The sequence below is a fragment of the Terrapene carolina genome, unplaced genomic scaffold (assembly GCF_002925995.2).
Source record: "Terrapene carolina triunguis isolate 2854851 unplaced genomic scaffold, T_m_triunguis-2.0 Scaffold210, whole genome shotgun sequence".
In the NCBI taxonomy this organism is placed as follows: domain Eukaryota; kingdom Metazoa; phylum Chordata; order Testudines; family Emydidae; genus Terrapene; species Terrapene triunguis.
The window spans coordinates 11433349-11457865 of record NW_020664561.1 but is presented as its reverse complement, the minus strand read 5'-3'; the positions used below and the strand labels follow the sequence as shown (position 1 = coordinate 11457865).

At 42.9% G+C, this 24517-nt stretch overlaps 1 protein-coding gene across 6 annotated transcripts in view; it reads right to left on the bottom strand.

Annotated features, from left to right (window-relative positions):
* The window catches only part of LOC112105868 (ras-specific guanine nucleotide-releasing factor RalGPS1), a 294309-nt gene that overhangs the window by 171175 nt on the left and 98617 nt on the right, over nt 1-24517 (bottom strand). For all 6 annotated transcript variants that reach the window (XM_026655681.1, XM_026655680.1, XM_029912319.1 and 3 more), the window contains one exon: nt 9937-10026. In XM_026655681.1, coding sequence (XP_026511466.1) covers nt 9937-10026 — 90 coding nt within the window. The remainder of the gene's footprint in view (nt 1-9936; nt 10027-24517) is intronic.

The window sequence follows — 24517 nt, the reverse complement described above, 5'->3', positions numbered from 1 at the left end:
ACACACACACACACACACACACACACACACACACACACACACACACAATACTTTTCAATATTATATTGAACGTTCAATAATACAGCTCAAATTAAATTTGCATTTATGTAAATGAAAGTATGATTTACATAGTATGTGATTAGTTGAAATTCATTTGTTTGTTCTATTATAAAGATTCCTGATTTTCCCATGTTATTATGTATTCCTAGCACTATCCAATAAAGAAAAAGATTCCCATCCAAAATTGCACATGTAATGCTAATTAAGTTTTTATTGCCATTAAGCACAAATAATTTTTAAACCAAAAATAAAAATATGCATGCAACAAAAATATTTGTCTGTTGCAAACTAGAGAGTTTAAACACCATAAGTCACTAAATAGAATCTGTCTGGATGAGAGACTTATAGACTCATAGACTTTAAGGTCAGAAGGGACCATTATGATCATCTAGTCTGACCTCCTGCACAACGCAGGCCACAGAATCTCACCCACCCACTCCTGTAACAAACCCCTAACCTATGCCTGAGTTATTGAAATCCTCAAATCGTGGTTTAAAGACCTCAAGGTGCAGAGAATCCTCCAGCAAGTGACCCATGCCCCACGCTGCAGAGGAAGGCGAAAAACCTCCAGGGCCTCTGCCAATCTGCCCTGGAGGAAAATTCCTTCCCGACCCCAAATACGGCGATCAGTTAAACCCTGAGCATGTGGGCAAGACTCACCAGCCAGCACCCACGAAAGAATTCTCTGTAGTGACTCAGATCCCACCCCATCTAACATCCCATCACAGACCATTGGGCATATTTACCTGCTAATAATCAAAGATCAATTAATTGCTAAAATTAGGCTATCCCATCATACCATCCCCTCCATAAACTTATCAAGCTTAGTCTTGAAGCCAGATATGTCTTTTGCCCCCACTACTCCCCTTGGAAGGCTGTTCCAGAACTTCACTCCTCTAATGGTTAGAAACCTTCATCTAATTTCAAGTCTAAATTTCCTAATGTCCAGTTTATATCCATTTGTTCTTGTGTCCACATTGGTACTAAGCTTAAATAATTCCTCTCCCTCCCTGATATTTATCCCTCTGATATATTTATAAAGAGCAATCATATCTCCCCTCAGCCTTCTTTTGGTTAGGCTAACCAAGCCAAGCTCTTTGAGTCTCCTTTCATAAGATCCATTCCTCAGATCATCCTAGTAGCCCTTCTTTGTACCTGTTCCAGTTTGAATTCATCCTTCTTAAACATGGGAGACCAGAACTGCACACAATATTCCAGATGAGGTCTCACCAGTGCCTTGTATAATGGTACTAACACCTATTTATCTCTACTGGAAATACCTCGCCTGATGCATCCCAAGACCACATTAGCTTTTTTAACGGCCATATCACGTTGGCGGCTCATAGTCATCCTGTGATCAACCAATACTCCGAGGTCCTTCTCCTCCTCTGTTACTTTCAACTGATGTGTCCCCAATTTATAACCAAAATTCTTGTTATTAATCCCTAAATGCATGACCTTGCACTTTTCACTATTAAATTTCATCCTATTACTATTACTCCAGTTTACAAGGTCATCCAGATCTTCCTGTATGATATCCCGGTCCTGCTCTGTATTAGCAATACCTCCCAGCTTTGTGTCATCCACAAACTTTATTAGCACATTCCCACTTTTTATGCCAAGGTCAGTAATAAAAAGATTGGTCCCAAAACCGATCCCTGAGGAACTCCACTAGTAACCTCCTTCCAGCCTGACAGTTCACCTTTCAGTATGACCCGTTGTAGTCTCCCCTTTAACCAGTTCCTTATCCACCTTTCAATTTTCATATTGATCCCCATCTTTTCCAATTTAGCTAATAATTCCCCATGTGGAACCATATCAAATGCCTTACTGAAATCGAGGTAAATTAGATCCACTGCGTTTCCTTTGTCTAAAAAATCTGTTACCTTCTCAAAGAAGGAGATCGGGTTGGTTTGGCACGATTTACCTTTTGTAAAACCATGTTGTATTTTGTCCCAATTACCATTGACCTCAATGTCCTTAACTACTTTCTCCTTCAAAATTTTTCCCAAGACCTTGCATACTACAGATGTCAAACTAACAAGCCTATAGTTACTCGGATCACCTTTTTTCCTTTCTTAAAAATAGGAACTATGTTAGCAATTCTCCAGTCGTACGGTACAACCCCTGAGTTTACTGATTCATTAAAAATTCTTGCTAGTGGGCTTGCAATTTCATGTGCCAGTTCCTTTAATATTCTTGGATGAAGATTATCTGGGGCCCCCAATTTAGTCCCATTAAGCTGTTCGAGAAACTAAAGTACTTTATAAGATTATGTTTATATATAATCAGAACCCTTCTTCCACCACTGAGATGCAGCTTTCTCTTGGGTAAAACTCAATAACTGATAGTCCATACAAGCACTATGCAAACAGTGTTACAAGAAAAGAATAATACAATATCTAACTGAAATTAGAAGGAATGTAAGGTAAGCAGAAAGTAATAGTAATAATAAACACGGCCAGCACAAACACCACTACTCTTGCAAAAACTTCCCCAGGTGTTTAGTCACAAGTGTTAAATTTAAAACTGTAATTTTATGTCTCATTCAAAAGATAAATACCTCCAACAGTACTTTATCCCAATATTCAGCAGCATGCTGAAGCATTGGTTAAGTGCTGACTAATGGGTTAGAATGTCACCTGCTGAAATACTGCTTCTTGCAGGACTCTAAGCTTACTTTGTCACAGGCCCTCAGGGGTCCCATGGGGAGGCAAATCAGCATTGTATGTTGCTAACGCGGTTGCAAGCAACGCAAGGCATTTCGGGGGAGAGCCAAAGGTGTGAATATGGAATGGAAGATTCCTTGCAGGGTGCAAGAGGCCAAGAGGGGGAAAGAAGAAAGAGAGCAGAGAACGGGTTAACTCGGCACTTCAGCTAGCTCTGTGTGGAGATAAGACGCTGGCCCCGGACCAAGGTCATGGGCTAGACAAGAAATCTACAGCTCCACAGCCGTGAGAAGAGGAGAACTAAGTGAGTATGAAAGTGGGTTACAGCTTAGAGCACTAACGCTTTCTTCCTTCCTCTGAGTGGCGTGGGGAGCACCCATCACTCTCCGCTGGTATTTTATTCTTTTATTAATAAAGCTTTAAATTTTAAACTCTTGGTGTGTTTCGTCATCTCCTCCCCAAACGATCCTGTGGCCTCAGCCTGATCACCTGACGCCTCAGGTAGATTAGTAAGTGAAATCTGTCACAACCTTAGAGGTCTCCTACCAAAATATCAATCAAGCCCAATTCTTCTTAGCTAATGAGATCATAGCTAATAGTATGGGTTCAGGAAAAACAAAACTACGTAAGAAATATAACCCTTTATCCATAAGAGGTGTGATCTAAAAAACTAGACTGCAAAACAGACATTTTGGTAATTGTTTGCAGTTTTGTTGTAGCCTTGTTGGTCCCATGACAGAGACAAAAGGTGGGTGAAGTAAAATCTTTTATTGGACCAACTTCTGTTGGTGAAAGAAAAGCTTTTGAGATACACAAAGTTATTCTTCAGGTCTGGGAAAGGTACTAAATGTCACAGCTAAATACAAGATAGAATAGATTAAACAAGAAAATTTTGGGGGGAAAACTAATCTTATCAGATGATCAGAATCAAACACACATTAAAAAATGCTGCTATGAAGTCAATATTCCTGTGGTGGCAAAAGCCTCAAATAAAACTTCTATATTACAATTAATAAGTGTTATTCTGTTCTGAAGTGCCAGGAGTCTTGGTTTATGTGGACTGGGGTCAAAACTTTTGTTTAAATTTTCCTCTGAAATTATTGATCCCAGAGGTTATAATGAAGATATAACAGGCTAAAACTTATGTAAATATTGATAATTCCAACTTGGTATTTGGATCTTCTGGAATTAAACTTTGATAATACTTTCAGGCTGGGATTTTCAAAAGGCACCTAAAGGAGTTATGTGCCCAGTCCCCATTGAAATTGAAATAGGAGCTAGACGCTTAACTCCCGTAGGCGTCTTTGAAAATTCTAGCCTCAATTCTTCAGGACCTTTTGATCCCAAGAGTGTCAGGTCAACAGGACTTGAGTCTAGCACTTGAGATTATGACACTTTTCCAATTTCATGCACAGCCTACTCTGAAGAGGTTCATCAGATCCCGCTAGAGATCTCCAAAGCTTGTACAAGATAAAGTTACTTTCTGAAATGGAAGAAAGGTGTAGCTCCTGAGTCAGCCAACCTGATTAAGTCTCAAGAACTCCAGGGTGACTGACTACAGCTGAAGTTCCCCTCCGTTTTTTCAACTCACTGTTCCCCAGTACAGGGACATTTAGCAGAGATTTTCAAAAGCACAAATGGCAGCTGGTGCTCACTTGTCTTTTGTGCCTTTGTAAAAATCACTCCTTTAGTCATTGCATATGCCACACTGAAGAAATTCAGAAACATTTTTCGGCTTGTTGTTGAACCTCCATCTTTGCGAGACAGAACTTGGTGCTCACAACCTACAGACCACCACACTAACCTCTTTCAGAATATTCTCCAAACCATTTTTCCAGGAGACAGTGTTTCTGATGGCAAACACTTCAGGAACAAGAGACAGTGAGCTAAGAGGGCTGATCCACATTATGTGATGGTTCATAAGGACAAACTGGCAATGTGTCCGCACCCTAACATTCTCCTAAAAATGGTCTGAGTTTCAGCTAAATAGTTAATCTGCCAGTATCTTTACCTAAATTGCACTTCCTAGCAGGGGAGGTTAGAGTCATAGATTCCAAGGCCAGAAGAGACTATTGTGACCATCTAGTCTGACCTGTATGATACAGGCCATAGAACTTCGCCAAAAATTTCTAGAACAGATCTTTGAGAAAAGCATCCAATCTTGATCTGAAAATTATCAATGATGGAGAATCCACCATGATCATTGGTAAATTATTCCAGTGGTTAATTAACATCACTGTTAAAAATGTACACCTTATTTCCAGTCTGAATTTGTCTAGCTTTTATTTCCAGCCATTGAACCCTGTTATACTTTTCTCTGCTGGACAGAAGAGTCCATTATTAAATATTTGTTTCCCATTTAGATACTTACGGACTGTAATCAAGTCACTCCTTAATCTTCTCTTTGTTAAGCTAAATAGTTTGAGCTCTTTGGGTCTATATCACTATAAAGCAGGGGTCGGCAACCTTTGAGAAGTGGTGTGCCGAGTCTTCATTTATTCACTCTAATTTATACATTGTAACGTTTTTAGAAGGTCTCTTTCTATAAGTCTATAATATATAACTAAACTATTTTTGTATGTAAAGTAAATAAGGTTTGTAAAATGTTTAAGAAGCTTCATTTAAAATCAAATTAAAATGCAGAGCCCCCCCAGACCGGTGGCCAGGACCCGGGCAGTGTGAGTGCCACTGAAAATCAGCTCGCGTGCCACCTTTGGCACGTGTGCCATAGGTTGCCCACCCCTGCTATAAAGGCATGTTTTCTAATCCTTTAATCATTCTCGGCGCTCTTCTCTGAACCCTTTACAATTTATCAACATCTTTCTTGAATTATGGGCACCAAAACTGGACATAGTTTTCCAGCAGCAGTCGCACCAGTGCCAAATATAGAGCTCCAAACCTCTCTACCCCTACTCAAAATTCCTCTGTTTACACATCCTAGGATCACAATAGCTTTCTTGTGAACAAGATCACTGAAAAGGCATTAGGAAAAGGCAGGCAACATGGAGTGCTCTTTACTACAGACCTGTCTCCTTCTACCCAAGCTAAAATCTTGGCATCACGTTCTGCTATTTCCTCATGGAGGTCTGCCTGTCAGTCAAGCTCTACATAAGTCAAATGGCGCTCTTAATCTTTCTGCCCACAAGTCCTCTCCCCTACCTCTTTTCTTGATCACTGTGGACACCACCACCATTCTGCCTGTCACTCAGGCCTGTAACATGGGTGTCATCTTTGACTCTGATGTCTCTATGTCCTCACATCAAGATATATCTATATTTTCTACATTCTTTCTGCAAGACATCTCTAAGATACAGCCTATCCTAGTCAATCCACACAGCAAAATTTCTTGTCCTGGTTCTCATCTTGATTACTACAATATCTTTCTCTGGCCCTGATAAATGTAATTTTGCCTCCCTCATATCCATTCAGAATCTTGCTGCAAAGATCATTCTCCTTGCCCACTGCTTTGATCATGGTAACTCTCTCTTTGCATCCCTCCACAGGCTCCACCTTCTCGATCACATTAAATATGAACTGCTTGTTCTCACTTCTAAGGCCCTCTCCACCCTACGTACCATCTCCCATTCACTGTTGAAGTGTCAGCCCCTTCCTCTGACCAGGCAACTATGTCAGTGTCCGTCACCCACTTGTTAGATTTTCAAATTAGCATCATTGTGCTTTCTCCCATGCTACCCCTCATGCTTGGGAGGAGCTCCCCATAAACCATCTGCAAAGCTACCTCATTTTCCTCCTTCAAATCCCTCTTAAAGAAAACTCTCCTTTGTTATGATGCCAACAAAAAAGCTTGACAATGGTTAGGCCACTGCCTTCATGCGGACGAATACTGTCTCACTGTTTCCTTCCACTCCTCCATCTATATGTATCCATCTGTTGTTACTGTCTTCGACTTAGATTATAAACACTTTAGAGGCAGGGACTCTCTTTTCAGTCTGTTTCTGTAGTCCCTAGCACAATAGGGTACTGGTGCATGAGTACTGCTACGGTAATGTAAATAATGAACAACAATGATGGAGCGGAATAGGATTGAAAATCGTTTCTGGATTATTATTAGTACTCACTGGTCTAATGTATTTTCCACTTCATGTCACAGAACATTAAGAGAAACAGTCCTCAAATGGGAACCAGGGTGGAGGGTATTTTCTGTATTTTCTACAGAAACTAAGGCTCCCAGGCATCCCATCAAAATTGCTGATTTGATGCCAATAGGGCCACAGACTCAGCAGCTACAGATGGAGTATGTTTCTCTCTCTAGTGTTGGCTTTTCTGCATGCCTGAAGTAAGGAGGATGTTGAGAGGACCTCAGTTTAAACTGATAAGATGCAAAACTAAACCTTAAAATGATTGTTTCTGGTGTATGTATCTGATATAGCCTCACTTGAAAACATTTGACTCCTTAAACTCATGAACTGACTTGAACAGACAGTTGAAGTGCTTCAGGCTTGCATTTTAAAAGGCAAGAATAACCCCAAGAGTGGGAATCTGTGTAGACAAAAAAAACTATTATTGACCAAACGATGTGTGTAAATTTTCTCAACATCTCTGAAAGAACTTCCATGTGTCTCAAACTCTGCAAGTGCAAAATGGACAACTTTTGAAAAATAGAACAGTTTAGATAATGTGGGATTAGTGTTATCATATATTTTCTATAACCTCCGTTTCATTAAACTTGTGACGAAAACAATTTACAATAAAAGATAATACCAAATGTACAAAGAACAGAAATGAATTTGGGTCTAAACAGAAGAAAAGTTAGGAAATACAAAAGCGTCTTGTGTTCACAAGTTCAGAAACCACATTCTAGTTCCAGTGATGTAGTCAGACACTAAGTAGAATTCCTGTGTTATGAAAGTACAGGATGGAGAACATATTAGCAGAATCTGTGTTTTGATGTTTCCTTTAATGTATCAGAAATCAAACTATATTGTATGAGGTGAATAAGTGTGATGGTTAGAATTTAGTTATATTTCCTTGCAATGAGGGTGACACACTAAGTATCAACAACACAAGATTCTTCCTGATTTGAGTGGAGAAATCTGCAGAGTTTTCCAGGGATTAGAATATAATTTGAGTCACTTCACAACCAACAACAGGGAATTGCGTGCTAATAAAAATGCTGGAGTTATGAATATTGGCAGGCAGGTAAAAGTACCAGTAAGTACTTTCCACAAAGCTGACAAAGGTGCATTACATGCCTGGTAATAGAAGGTGCTTTAGAATAAGCACGCTTCCTGAAGCTAACATTTAGCTCAGGGTTAATGTGTTATAACAGATTAAAGACTCAAGAACTATTTTCAGTAAATTTTGTGCGTTTTACTATTAAACACAAATCTCAATTCCATGGCTAAAGCGAATGATAAAATGTAGTGGGCTTCCACAATTATCTCAAAACTGCAGACATTTCAGAGAGGGAGATCTTGGCAGAATATTGCATACAGTATTTCAGGCTGTGTGTCAGTGGCTGTAATACAACAACGAATTGAAAATAAGTGGCAGTTCAGTTATGGTATTTACAAGTGTTAACTGGGCAAGATTTTCTGAAGACAGAACAGGGTATAAATTGAATCCCTCCTAGCTAATGAGGTCCCTTTTACCATCCACCCAAGCAAATTCACTTACAGGAAGGTCAGGTGGAGTTTCCACCATTGCCCCTCCCTTAGGGATTTCCATCAGAAAAGAGAAGCTTTAATTACCCAATGGGAAAGATATAGGAGTACTGGAGCCAAATCAGCTTCAAGTTGGTGCTGAATGTGTGCACACCTAACATCCCCTGACCAGGTCCTTTTTTCAATCAGCCATTCCAAACTTCTGTACTATTACTGATCTCCTGCCATAACCTCCCCAACTCCTGGTTGACCTTTGAGGACCTTTGCCTAGTTCTATGACAGTTTCTCCAGATGTAAACAGGGGAGTGATTCTAGCCATATATTTCTGTTAAAGAGTGCAGTCAGGAACAGAACAAAATCTTTTTAATGTTACTACTTTTTAATAAAATTTCAGTTAAAATAGATCCTAGAGGTTTTATCCCTTTTCTTTCTCCTAATCTTATTTTTCAGGGCAAAATTTAAGGCATTAAATAGTGATGAAGACTATATAAGGACCTGAATAGAAAAGGCATGCCCAAACCCACTTGCACACAACTCTGACAAGTTTTAACTGACAAAAAACCTACATCACTTCAACCCCAGTAACACTGTTAAGAGACATACAAGGGTTTGAATTCTAAACAAGTAGAATTCTAAAACCCTGTGTCCCCCCCCTCTGATTTTTTTCCAGATGGATGCTAAGATCTATGGGGGAAAATGTGGGAACCTAATGCTTGGGATAGCTTCCATCACCTAGATATTATAGTGATAGGTGCTATAAGAAACCATGAAGCAGAGAGACAGGGAAGAGAATAGGAGATCTTCTATCTTGCCCTCAAAACATTTCATAGTACTTTGTAGGGAGCTGTCTAGAGCTTCGCAGGGAACTCAGCCCCATGCAGAGGTTGCACAATGGAAGAGTATTCACACAAGTAACAACAGGATTTGTACATGGATGATTAGCTAATGTATTGGAACAGACAACATTAATATGAGATGAGGGAAACATGGCTAGCGGCTGCTTGATCTACTACACCTTTACTCAAAAAAATATTTTTGAAATTGTATTACACCCAAAAGAAAGTATTTCATACCAGACAGATTGATATTAGCCATAACATTATTACTAGAAGAAAAGAGGTCTCAGGCCCTTTCCTTCCAAGCAGCAAAAATAAACAATGTATTTTAAAGAACAGCAGCCAGAGCAAAGTAAAATATTCAGAGCCTGCAAATAGCGACAGGTGCTTAATTCAGATTATCCAACAAAACGGGAAATAAATTATACTGATAGAAAAATAAAATTAGTAAACATTAAAATTAGTAAAAATTAATTAGTAAATTATTTGAAATACAGCATCTGAAAGCATTTTCTTAAACCAAGTAAATTTTTCTTTAGGCATATAACTCCAGTTCTGGAGCTTTGGTCTGTCACCCTTTCTGCTGATGTTGTCACACTGATGAGGCCAAACACTACCACATGTTAACAGACACCACTGCAGCCAAATGGAGTGTTAAACAAATATTTATCCACATGCATTTTTGAAAGGGTGAACTCGCATATAAAAGTTACAGCATATCAAGTCCCAAAACAAATAAAGTCTTACCTTAGCAGTTTTAATATAGTGGCTCAAAACTTCAGCTCTTATTTTTAAAGTTTGTGCATGAAGAATCTCTCTAACGACCCAGAAGCTTACCTGAAAAAGAAAATTCACCTAGTTTTAAAACACATAAAAAGGCAGTTAAAGCAAGTATGTTTCATATATGAAATGAAAAAATTAAATACATTAAAAACTACATCAAAGCAAATATCATACTTACAGCAACTTTGTAAGTTAGGAAATGCAAAAGTTAACATTGCTATAAAAATCTTAACTGACCCAAACTGCACATAATACTTATTAAATAAATTAACTTAAAAGCCTTAATTCAAAACACCTCCCTATATGCAAAATGTGACTACATTAATATTGCTCTGAGATCCTGAACTTTCGAATTTCCTGACTTTAATATTTGACGTTTACAACTTTAAGTTGCATTAATGTAGATATTTGAATTTAATTACATTAGATTTTAAAAACATTATAGCTAACTATAATATGAAGTTTAGAATTCTATTATATAAACTCTATAAACTGCAAGACCTACAACAGCTGCAACAGATAAACAAAAATTCTGCTTATGAAGTTATGCAATTGTGTTTTTCTGTGATGCCAGAGAATTTAAACTACACTATTCTGAATTTAGAGGGAAAATATCATTTTGATACTATAGAATTATGAATTTAACCACTATGAAACTGTATAACTCCACAGTACTTCAGGCAATAACATAACTAAAAACTTGCAGTTAAAAAAAAAAAGGGTGTTGCATGCATACACCGATTTTTAATTCCTATTTTCTCATTTGAAAGTTGTTCCTAAACCTTTCCTCCTCCCCCATAAAAGCTAGCCTTGCCCTCATAGATTTCTTCACTGAGGGCTAACCATGTATGAAGGTAAGCTTTAAAGTTCTGCTGTTTGAGGTAAGTGTATGTAGAAAGCCTATTTTTAAATGGAGAAAGTATTGAATATGTTGTGTGTAAACGTCCCAAAAACATTCACTTTTGAGCTGAGACCTGGCTTGAGTTCAGTTTAGGCTCCACTGAAATCAATAGCAAAACTCTCTTAAATGGAGCCAGGATTTCATTCCTAGAGTGGAAAGTTTCAGTTCCAAGGCAAAAAGAAAATCTGAGACAGTTATGAATGGACATAAGTGGATACAATAAAAGTTGAACTGCAACCTTAACTACAAGTTTACATTACTACAAAGTGATATGGTCTGATTTTCAAAGGTACTGAGCACTAGCAGCTTACATTAACTTCAATGGGATTTGTGGATGCTCAGCACTTCTGAAAATCTGACCAATAATATTTAAACTAAATCAAGGCCTAATCTATACTCTAGATTCCACAGTTTGATGTCTTGTCATTGCTAGATAAGCTGATATTTACAAGTAATTTATACTATAAAATGTCCTTCTTAAAGTCTTATAAGATTCACAAATGTTATATTTTTAATATACTGCAGTAGAACCTCAGAGTTATGAACACCAGTTACGAACTGACCGATCAACCACACACCTCATTTGGAACTAGAAGTACACAATCAGGCAGCAGCAGAGACACACACAAAAAAAGCAAATACAGCACTGTGTTAAACCTAAACTACTAAAAAAAATAAAGGGAAAGCAACATTTTTCTTCTGCATAGTAAAGTTTCAAAGCTGTATTAAGTCAATGTTCAGTTGTAAACTTTTGAAAGAACCACCATAACATTTTGTTCAGTTACGAACATTTCAGAGTTACGAACAACCTCCATTCCCAAAGTGTTCGTAACTTTGAGGTTCTACTGTAGTAAGATTATATACTATATAGCAGGGGTGGGCAAACTTTTTGGCCCGGGGGCCACATCTGGGTATAGAAATTGTATGGTGGGCCATGAATGCTCATGAAATTGGGGTTGGGGTATGGGAGGGGGTGAGGGCTCTGGCTGGGGGTGCAGGCTCCAGGCTGGGGTGGGGCAGAGGGAGGGTTCCGGCTGGGGGTGCAGGCGATGAGGGGTTTGGGGTGTAGGAGGGTGCTCCAGTCTGGGACTGAGGAGTTTGGTGGGCAGGAGGGGGATCAGGACTGGGGCAGGGGGTTGGGGCTGGGGTGGGGGTGGCTCAGGGTGCAGGCTACGGGCAACGCTTACCTCAAGCCATGGTTCCCGGCCAACGGGAGCTGCAGGGGGCGGTGCTTGGGGTGGGGGTAGCGTGCAGAGTGGAGCCCCCTGGCTGCCCCTATGTGTAGGAGCCGGAGGGGGGACATGTCGCTGCTTCCAGGAGCTGCGTGGAGCGGCCCCCAACCCTGCTCCCTGGCTGAAGTGCCAGAGAGGAGCAAGCCCCAGATCCCGCTCCCCAGCGGTGGCTCAAGGGCTGGATTAAAATGGCTGGCGGGCCAGATGCGGGCCTCGGGCGTAGTCTGCCCACCCCTGCTATATAGTGTGAAGTCTACAACAACTGTGTTACTGGAACATTCTTTTTTAAAGTGTGGCTGCTACCAAATACAACATATCTAAAATTGCATTAACATTTCAAGCTTTCACTTTAAATATTTAAAAATTAAAATAAAATTGACAAAGTTTTAATATAAAAAAAATAAAAATACTTTCTAGTCATGACGAATTAGCAAGTGAAAACCGGTGTACCTTATCTTGCAACTTTTTCTTTGTTACACTGTTTAAAATGCTGAAAAAAGATCAAGGTTTAGCAGGATGTAATGCAACTGCTGTTTACAGAGTTCTAAAAAATAAACACTATAGACGCATTCTCTGCTGCATTACTCCTCCCATCCCCAAACTTGTACTGCTTCTTCAACTTCTGAGAAACTAAAATTATTTCTTGCAGACTCTGGCTGGATGTATAACCAGACACTATCCCTGTGTCTATTTCCAGTAAGAAAAAACCTTGTTTATCCTATCTAACCTCACACTGTGCAGTTTTACAGTTCCATATTTGTTTATACAGAACAGCACCAGGAGAGAGTCAAGTCCCTAAAGTACTGTATTCTTGTTGAAGTCACAGAAATTTGGTTAGAACTAAACGCACAATCATGGAGCAAAACAGCTCTTTGACATCATTCTGGTATCAAACGAAGGTTCAGAATCAGACATTTATATTCCAAATACTACAAAACTGTGTAATACCTAGAGGAGCATTACATACGGAGCTCAGTTTTCAATAATTTTTAAGCAAACTGGTTACTGATAATTGGAGGTGGGAAACACAGCAGCGGTTTCAAACCAGTCCCACCAAGTGAATGCAGATAAGCTTGCTGATGAAGGGGAAGGGAGCTCGTTAAGCACATACATGCAATTTATAATAATTTTTTTGCCTTTTGTTACCCAAAACCTCATCTTCCTACCTAAACCCGCTTCCACCATCATTCCCCATTTTAAAATGGTGCCCATCTCATCCGCGGATTTACAGAACAAAGGCATTGACTTTTGATTGCTTACTTTAGTAGTATAATGTCAGAAAATAAAACATTAGGGAATAAATTCAAAGAAATTAGAAAGGCAATCTGATTACACAGTCCACATCAGATTAGTGTCAGAAAGTAGACTCAGTGTCCACTTTTCAATTCTTTGGTTTACTAGGCTAGACGGGGGGGAGGGGGAGGAAGCGTACTTTGTTTATCTGAATAAGGGCATCCCTTTTATCCTCAAGAGATCTAAATGAAGCTTTCGTGGAGATACTCTGCAATCCTTTCAAAGATTTCTAGTTATGTGATGCCTTGTTTCTTCCCCGGTGACAGGAGACTTTCCTATGCTACTCTGGGATGAGTTTGATTAGCTCTATTGCAGTAAACAGGCCAGCAGCATATGGGCCCAGGCAGCTTTGGGACACCACCAGCAGCTGGGTTCTCTGCGCCTGTGACAATCAGGGCCCAGACACACCACGGGGAGAATAGGGAGTTTGACCCCAAAGAATAGGCAGTTGAATCAACAGATTATACACAACTTTATTATATTATAAAAGGCGAGTAAGATTTTTTATGAAAGCTTGTAATGTATTAAACTTAATGGTCATTAGGAGATATGTATGAAGAGTGTGGTTATGAATGTATGTATTAGTGTACATAGAAAACCATGCTCATGATTTGTGGTGCAGTCAGGCAGAGGCTGCCTCCCTAACCAGACGATACTAGCTAAAAGCACCTAGAAAAATTGTACAACCCAGGAAAAGACATCCTGGCTAAAGTTTACCTATCCTGAATATCCGTGCGGAGGGGAAGACCTTTTAAAAAAGGAGACTTGAAACTGAGGTCTTCTTACAGATAGAGAGCTGTGGGAATATAAAAATTTGGATCCGCATCCACAATAAATAACTTGTATCTGACCCGCGATCCGCACCCCACTTTCATATGTATCCGCATCTGCTCATGCACCAGCGCCCTATCTCACTGTACCTCTCAGGAGGAGCATCAATATGCATGCATCAATACTGTATAAGGAAACTATATGGCTTCATAAATGCACACACTTGCTATATTATTTTAAACAGGCATCAGAACAAACAGCATTTTACATACAAAAATAAAATAAACATCTCAAGTCAATAATACTCAAAATCACAAACTGAACTATAAAATAAAAAGTTGGGCGCCTGTTTAGCTTGTGACTTATACCAGCCCTGAATTGCGGGACTTCGTCTTAGATGTCTCTTGGAACAGTTGATTTTCTTTGAAATATTACTGTGTAAAACCATTAAATCATCCACAGTTCCTGGCTAAAGTGAAGTTTGATTCTCATTAACTGTGCAACCAGAGACTGAGATGGCTCTCTCGGAGGGTACCCTGGATGCAGGGACGGTGGAATGCACAAACCGTGCAACTCGACTGAAAAAAGAGGCAAATTGTGCTTCTGTTGTCTCCACCACTCCAGCAGCTGCACATCTTCATTCTTTGTCAGCATCAGGGTGACATACTTTGACACTTCATCATCATCATTTCCACACTCGTTATTCGAATCCTCAAACTCTATGTGACAATTTTTTCTCCTTTGGTAATGTAGTCTATGTAGCTGACAAAAGAAGCATAAGATTCATTGCAGCAATATTTTTCTTCATGCAATGAGACAAGCTTGTTGGTTTCTTGATAATCTTCCTGTCTCTCTTCTTCAGTGAAAACATTTCATCCCCTTCGTTCGCAGGTGTAGGAAAACCGCTACTCTATGCATAGGTCTAATTTCAAATTTTTCCATGAGACATTGCAAAGCTTTGACTTAGACTATCTTCATCAGTGGTAGAAGGATGAAGATGCTTTTTCAGCCTTTTGTACCAAATGGGCACTAAGTGGAGACTGGGCTGCGATGACTACTCTAGATCAGTGGTCTCCAAACTTTTTTGATCGCGCACCCCATCAGTAAAAAAAATTTTGAGCACGCACCCCCTGCCGCACCAGCTCTACCATTTTTGCTGAAGCAAAGAAAAGAAAAAAAAAAACCCCTCGGACTCCCGCCCGAACTGCTGAAGGGGAAAAAAAAAAAAACCCAACACCGCTCCTCCTGCCACGCACCCCCAAGAATCCTTTTGCGCACACACCACTTTGGAGACCACTGCTCTAGATGACCGCTCTAGTGCATCTGACACTTCTTTGAAGGCTAAAGGAACTCTATTAAGATGTTCAAGGTATTGTGGTCAATGCTATCAATGAGCTGAGTATCCCCATTTTCTGTCAAAATTGTATATATTCTGTCCCACTGCTCCTTGATTGTCTTAAACATGAGTAGTTTGCTGCTCCATCGCGTTTCTACATCTCCTTTCAGAGACTTTTACAACCCGCTTTGAAGTACAGGCGAGTCTCATCTTACGCGCATTTAACATGCGCGAATTCAGCTTTGCGCGGTCGGCAAAAAACAAAACAAAAAAAGAGAGAAAAATAACAATTTTAATACTGTACCTGTAGTGCGGGCGATTCCACCCGCCATTACACTCAATGTAATTTTGACTATACGCAATTTTCGCTTTACACGCTGACAGCGCAACGTAACCCCAGCGTAAGATGAGACTCGCCTATAATGAGATTTCGGCTTTGTTTGTTAGCACTTTAATTTTGTTGTCTGTTTCTTTATTGTGTGCAAAGTTCTATTTTGGAAAATGAGTATCTCTATTGGTTTACATCTAGCACCAAGTCCTAGGCTGGGGAACTGGCTGGAGTCTCTCTATTGTTGGTTCATGGGTGGCTCATGAAAGCATTCATGTAACTCAGCTGGGTGTGTCCCCGCCTGTGGATGTTTGTGAGAGTGCAAGACCTGGAGGGATTTGCAATTTGTCACATTATCACAGTGCAAGAGGGAGCCCTGGTTGGTAAGACAGAGGGCTCAGCAGTACCCCAGTTTCAGGTTGCACCCCGGGGACCCCGTCACAACAGTACACAAGTCTTAGTCTTCCTCCTTCTTCCCCCAAGCCTTCAAAAGAAAGTCATGGCCAGCTTTCATACTGTGGAAGGGAGTATTAAATCACTTACAGATGCTTTTCAGAAGTATTGGTCTGCTGATAGTATTTTGGAAGCAACAATGATCACGTGCAGTAGACTGAAGTTCATCGGAGAACTTTATACTATGTTTACACTGCAAAGTTTGGTTGACAAAAGTTAAGTTGACATAGAACTGCCTGTGCACGCCCCTATATTCTTCACAGATATATTGTTATGATATGAATATGGCATGATTATGATGTATTTTGTGCAAGATAAGGCATGTGAGATCATTGGAAAGGTTATGATTTACTGAATATGATTATCCTATTTGTATGCATGTACCATTTCTGTATCTGAAGTTAGTAATATTACAAGTGTGTTTATACCGGGGGAACACCCACCAGACAGAATGCAATCAGTCTAAATGGCTCACTGTGAGGAAGAGCCATTAGAGAGAGCAATAGGTCTTTGAAGATGCTAATCTCACCTTCTTGGGAAGTCTTCCTGGGGACGCTGAGAACAGCCTCCGAATCATGGCTGCTATGGCCCTAGAGAGGCATGTCACCAAGACATCTGGTATTGGAATCCATCTTAGAATACCAGTGTTTTTCCACTGACCGGGGGTGGGGAATCAAACTTGGACACAAAGGATTCTCACCATATGCAAAAACTATTTAAGGCAGGGGAGTGACATCATTGTGGTTTGTTCCCACCTGAGAAAGAAGGCTGCTGGAAACACCTGCGAAACAGAGACTGAGTTGAAGGGGGTTGGGGGGAGAAGGGCTGAGCCCAGGCTAGAGGTTGTTTGGCCTCTGAAAGGAATATCTGGAGTTTTAAGCTGAAAGCAAGTCTCTGTAATCTGCCTAAAACATCATCATTTAGTGTGAGAATTTGCTACTTGTAACCAATTTCTTTAGTATATTAATCTTAGATTGCGTTTTGTTTTATTTGTGGGCAATCTGCTTTGATCTGTTTGCTATCCCTTATAATCACTTAAAATTTATCTTTTGTAGTTAATAAACTTGTTTTTGTTTTGTCTAAAACCCAGTTTGTGGAATTCATAACTGGGGGGGAAAAAGCTGTTGCATATTTCTCTCCACATTGAGGAGGGAAGTGAATTTAATGAACTAGAGTCAATTCAAGAAAGGAGCCCTGAGAGACTCCAACAGAGGGGAGAATTACTGCATCTGATATACAAAAATATGGCATTATAAAAAAATGTTACAACCTGGAGTATAATAGAGTTCCAAGGGGCCCAGAGATATAGCTATTTCAAGTAGGGCTGTCGATTAATCGCAGTTAACTCACACAATTAACTCAAAAAAATTAATCAGGATTAATCGCAGTTTTAATCGCACTGTTAAACAATAGAATACCAATTGAAATTTATTAAATATTTTTGACTGTTTAGCTCAGAGGTTTGAGCATTGGCCTGCTAAAACCAGGGTTGTGAGTTCAATCCTTGAGGGAGCCATTTAGGGATCTGGGGCAAAAATCTGTCTGGGGATTGGTCCTGCTTTGAGCAGGGGGTTGGACTAGATGACCTCCTGAGGTCCCTTCCAACCCTGATATTCTATGATTCTATTGTGTGTTGTAATTGAAATCAAAGTGTATATTATTTTTTATTTGCACTGTAAAAATGATAAACTAAAGAAATAGAATTTTTCAATTCACCTCATACATGTACTGTAGTCTAATCTCTATCGTGAAAGTGCAACTTACAAATGTAGATTTTTTGTTGTTGTTACATAACTGCTCTCAAAAACAAAACAATGTAAAACTTCACAACACTCAGTCCTACTTCTTGTTCAGCTAATTGCGAAGACAAACAAGTTTGTTTACATTTACAGGAGATAATGCTGCCTGCTTCTTAGTTACAATGTCACCAGAAAATGAGAACAGGTATTTGCATGGCCCTTTTGTAGCTGGCACTGCAAGGTATTTACGTGCCAGATATGCTAAACATTCATATGCTCCTTCATGCTTCGGCCACCATTCCAGAGGACATGTTTCCATGCTGATGACGCTCATTAAAAAAAATAATGCATTAATTAAATATGTGATTGGCAATCCTCTCCTTGGGGGAGAATTATATGTCCCCTGCTCGGTTTTACCCACATTCTACCACATATTTCATGTTATAGCAGTCTCGGATGACGACCCAGCACATGTTGTTCATTTTAAGAACACTTTCACTTTAGATTTCACAAAACGCAAAGAAGGTACCAATGTGAGATTTCTAAAGATAGCAACAGCACTCGACCCAAGGTTTAAGTATCTGAAGTGCCTTCCAAAATCTGAGAGGGACAAGGTGTGAAGCAGGTTTTCAGACGTCTTAAAAGAGCAACACTCTAATTCGGAAACTACAGAACCCAAACCACCAAAAAAGAAAAAGGACAGTTACCTGTTCTGTAACTGGCGCTCTTCGAGATGTGTTGCTCCTGTCTATTCCACAGTAGGTGTGCGTGCTCGCCACGTGAACCGGTGCCGGAAGTTTTTCCCCTAGCAGTACCCATAGTGGGGGAGCACCGCTGCGACCCCTGGAGTAGCGCCTCTATATCGTGCTATAAGGGGAGCTGCGCACTCCCCCCACCCTCAGTTCCTTCTTGCCAGACAATTCCAACAGAGGGGAAAGGAGGGTGGGGTGTGGAATAGACAGGAGCAACACATCTCGAAGAATGCCAGTTACGGAACAGGTAACTGTCCTTTCTTCTTCGAGTGATTGCTCCTGTGTATTCCACAGTAGGTGACTCCAAGCTAAATCTGATGGAGGTGGGTAGGAGTTTAAAGGTTATCAGGACAGAGTACCGCCCTACCAAACCCGGCGTCATCCCGTGCTTGGGAGATGATCGCATAGTGCAAGGAAAAGGTGCGGACAGAGGACCACGTGGCAGCCCTACATATATCCTGGATAGAGACGTGGGCTACATAGGCGGCTGACGAGGCCTGCGCTCTCGTAGAATGCGCCTTTATGATAGGTGGCGGGGGAACCCCTGCCAAGTCGTAACACGTGCGTACGCACGAGGTGATCCAGCGGGAAAGGCGCTGGGTGGAGACTGGTTGCCTTCTCATACGCTCGGCCGATGCCACGAACAGCTGCGAGGATTTCCTGAACGGCCTGGTACGGTCCAGGGAATATTGGGAGGCCAGCCAGAGTTGGAGGGACCTCATTCTGAGCCTGGCATGTGGCACCATGAAGGTGCGGGCTGCCATGTGGCCCAGGAGTTGAAGGCACACCGTTGCCGTTGTCACGGGGAAGGACATGACCGAGGCTATGAGACTTTCGAGCGTCTCAAACCTGTCCCTGAGAAGAGAGGCCGTGGTCACCACCAAGTCCAGCTGCGCTCCTAGGAAGTGTATGTGCTGAACCGGCACTAACGTGGACTTGTCCTCATTTACCACTAGGCCTAGACTCTCGCAAGTGGCCAGCAGGAATTTCATCTGGGCCTGCACCTGGGACCGAGACTTGCCTTTGAGCAGCCAGTCATCCAGGTAGGGGAAAATTTGCAGCCCATTCCTCCTGAGGTAGGCTGCCACTACCGCCATGCATTTGGTAAAAACCCTGGGGGCCGTGGAGAGACCAAAAGGAAGGACCGTAAACTGGTAGTGGTCCTACCCTACCAGGAAGCGGAGGAAGTGCCTGTGACCCTCGAAAATATGGATGTGGAAATAGGCATCCTGGAGGTCCAGGGCTGCGAACCAATCCCCCGGGTCTAGGGATGGAATAATAGAGGCCAGGGAAACCATGCAGAACTTGTAATGAACCATAAACTGGTTGAGGCTCCGCAGGTCGAGGATGGGCCTGAGCCCGCCTTTTGTCTTTGGAATCAGGAAATACCGGGAGTAGAAACCCCTGCCCTGGAATTCCCGAGGCACCTTCTCCACTGCGCCCAGGGTGAGGAGGCGTGTCACCTCCTGGTCCAGAAGAAGGGCGTGCTCCAGGTCCCCGGGGATTTCCGGGGGCGAGGGGTGGTGGAGGGGGGGCAAAATGAACTGCAACATTTAGCCCCTGGAAATGGTGCTGAGGACCCACTGGTCCGACGTTATACGGGACCATTGCACTCGGAAGGCAGATAAACGGTTGCAGAACACAAACTTTATTAACTGGGGGGCTCTCCTGGCAACAGGCCAGGTGGCCCCCCGCAAAGAATCAAAAGCGCCTCTTCCCCTGCCTTTTGCCCTTGGAGGGCCCAGGTCGCGGGGCCGAGCGGGACTGGCGCTGGGATCGACGCCTCTGCTCCCTCGCCCTCTTAGGTGGAGGCTCGTGTCTGCTCCCTCGCCCTCTTAGGTGGAGGCTCATATCTGCCCCTACTTGGAGGAGCCGAGGTCTGTGGCCTGGGTTTGTCCTTAGCCGGTGGGACATATAGGCCCAGAGTTTGCATGGTGGTGCAGGAGTCCTTCATCCCGTGTAGATGGGTGTCAGTCTGATCCGCAAACAGGGCTTTCCTGTCGAAAGGCAAGTCCTGCATGAGGGACTGGGACTCCGCGGACAGCCCTGACAGCGAGAGCCATGACGCCCTGCGCATGGCAACAGCAGAGGCCATCGAACGGGCTGCTGTATCTGCCACGTCCGAAGCTGCTTGGAGGGCTGCTTTCGCCGCCACCGTGCCTTTGTCGATCAAAGCTCTGAACTCCTCCTTATCCTTTTCCTGAAGAAGAGGTTTGAACTTTGGCAGGGACCCCCACAGGTTAAAATCATAGAGGCTCAGGAGGGCTTGATGATTAGCCACCCTGAGCTGGAAGCTCGCGGATGAATAAACCTTCCTGCCGAAGGTATCCAGTCTTCTGGCGTCTTTATCTTTGGGGGTGGGCGCGGGTTGGCCATGCCCCTCTCGGTGGTTTACCGATTCCACCACCAGAGAGTTGGGTACCGGGTGACAGTACAAATATTCGTGCCCCTTTGCTGGCACAAAGTACTTCCTCTCTGCCTTTTTTGAAATAGGCGCCAAGGACGCCGGGGTTTGCCAAAGCGACGTGGAGATATTGGCCACCCCTTGGTGGAGAGGTAGGGCCACACGGCCCGGTGCCGAGGACGACAAGACGTGGAACAACGTGTCCGACGGCTCCTCCATCTCCTCAGCCTGGAGCTGGCGATTGGAGGCGACCCACCTAAGGAGCTCCTGGTGAGCCTTAAAGTCTTCCTGTAAGGCAGGTGGTGGCACCACAATGGATTCCTCCGGTGCCGGTGAAGGGACCGGATCTGCTCCCGGTGTCGAGGCGGGGACATTGAATGCACCTGCGATGCCCCGGCCACCGAACGGGGTCGTGCTGGTACCGGCGGTTGGGGCCAAGGTGCCCACTGACACCATTGTCCATGCCAGGGTGCCCCTTGCCAATGACCCACTTGGGGACCTAGCAGAGCCGCTAGATAGTGCGGGGTGGTGCGGCCCGGGGATGGGCGGCTGGGTGCCAAGGACAACGTTGCTGACGTGCACACGGTGCCACACGAGCGACGGGAACGTCCACGGCCTCGTCGGTGCCGGCCTTGAGATTTAGATCTCGACGAGGAAGACCTGTACCCATCAGAGGTACTGCTTCCAGAGTCACCACGGTGACCGTGGCTACGACGGTTAGGTGCCAGTGCTGGCCGAGGGGTGCTTCGTGAACAACGCCTGTCGGAGCGATCACTCGAGTCTGAGCGTCGGTGCCGATGGCGTGGAGACCTGCTCCTATAACTCCTGTAGGAAGAGGAGCGTCGAAGCCTCCTGCCTCGGTGCCTGCGACCCCTCCCGGTAGCGGAGGACCCAAGGGACTCCCTCTCAGGTGAGTCAGCGAACGGCGTGGGCGTCTGGCGCGGGCTACGAGATGGCCCCGCAGAATGGGTAGGCACCTCATCCTCGGAGCGGGGGCTATGCCGAACTGGGGAGGGTCGATGAGCTCCCAGTGGCGGCTTCCCTCTGGAGCAAGGGCCCATCTCGGGCGGCACACTCGGCACCGGAAGGGCGAGAATATCACGCGCCGCCTGCGCTGCCTCCGGCGTCAATGGTACCCTCACTGCCGAGGAGACACGCACTGACGGGACCGGACTACTCCACTCAGCGCGAGTCAGAGGTCTGGGTCCCGAGGGGGATCGTGGGCTGCCCAACTCAGGTGCGGACTTGCCCCTGTCCTTTTCTCGGCACCGCTGAGTCTTCCCTTGCTTCTTAGCGGGGGAGCGGTGCCGACTAGCTGATGGGGCGTCGCTGCACACTGAAGACGCGCCGGATCGGGATGACGTACGGGTGCCAATGCCGACTCCATTAGTAAGGCCCGGAGACGGATATCTCGTTCGCGTTTCGTTCTTGGTTTGAACGACCGGCAGATTTTACAACGCTCACTTACGTGAGTCTCGCCCAGACAGCGAAGACACTGAGTATGTGGATCGCTTCTGGGCATAGAACTGCGACAGGAGTCGCACGACTTGAAGCCTGGGGCACGGGGCATGCCCCGAGCCAGGCCACTAACTAGAAATTCGGATTACTAAGAAGAGTTGTACTACTAAGGTTTGCAGTGCTGCAGCAGAGCTGGAGCACTAAGTTCCGACTACCTTCACTGGCGGCAAGAAGGAACTGAGGGTGGGGGGAGTGCACAGCTCCCCTTATAGCGCGATATAGAGGCGCTACTCCAGGGGTTGCAGCGGTGCTCCCCCACTACGGGTACTGCTAAGGGAAAAACTTCCGGCACCGGTTCACATGGCGAGCACGCACACCTACTGTGGAATACACAGGAGCAATCACTCGAAGAAGAATCAACCTTCTGCTGGTGGCATCTGACTCCAATGATGAAAATAAACATGCATCGGTCCACACCGCTTTGGATTGTTATCGAGCAGAACCAGTCATCAGCATGGATGCATGTCCCCTGGAATGGTGGTTGAAGCATGAAGGGACATAGGAATCTTTAGCGCATCTGGCACGTAAATATCTTGCGACGCCGGCTACAACAGTGCCACGCGAACGCCTGTTCTCACTTTCAGGTGATATTGTAAACAAGAAGAGGGCAGCATTGTCTCCTGCAAAGGTAAACAAACTTGTTTGTCTGAGTGATTGGCTGACCAAGAAGAAGGACTGAGTTGACTTGCAGGCTATAAAATTTTACGTTTTATTTTTGCATGCAGGTTTTTTTTGTACATAATTCTACATTTGTAAGTTAAACTTTCATGATAAAGAGGTTACGCTACTGTACTTGTGTTAGGTGAATTGAAAAATACTATTTCTTTTGTTTTTTTACAATGAAAATACTTGTAATCAAAAATAAATATAAAGTGAGCATTGTACCTGTAGTATTCTATGTTATAATTGAAAGCAATACATTTGAAAGTGTAGAAAACATCCAAAATATTTAAATAAATGGTATTCTATTATTAACAGTGTGATTAATCGCACGATTAATCACGATTTTTTTTTTAATCGCTTGATGTCTCAACAATTACTTGAAATTAGGGCTAACTAAATTATTTAACACAGTATCAGGGACTTATATAAAAAGATGCATTTTAAAATAAAAACTGAATAAAGAAGACAAACTGACTTTCATAAGCTTGAGCAAATGAAGACATTTTGGCTAAGACAAGGTGGGTGAGGTAATATGTTTCACTGGACCAACCAAAGACAAGTTTTTGAGCTACACAGAGCTTTTCTTCAGGTCATTCTGGCTGATAAATTATGTCAAACAGGAGACTCACTGGAAAGTCAGTTTAGCACAATCAGACAGGCTGTTTGCGATTTGTAACAAGCTTTAGCCAACTGCTTTCAGTGGTCGGATTTCCACTGCCTTTCATAACTTGGGATTAACAGCGGTATATAGCCATCTAGCCACATTTTCAACAGTCTTCTCAGAAGCACAGTAAAAATGTAACCATTCTGACAGAATTCAACACCACGTCTTTTGGGACAAGAACTGCTACACAAATCAAAGACACTAAATACTCTTATAAATGGGAAAAATGTTTCTATTTCATCAGGAACCCTTTTTACACTAAACCCTTCACCCAGACCACCTTATGAAAGGAAATGTACAGCAAACATCTGGGGGAAAACCTACTTAATATCTTTTCCTTCTCTTATTCATCAAAATTTGTTATTTAACAAAAAAGCTTAATAGAAACAAACAGGACTAAAAAGCAACAGAGGGTCCTGTGGCACCTTTAAGACTAACAGAAGTATTGGAGCATAAGCTTTCGTGGGTGAATGCCCACTTCATCAGACGCA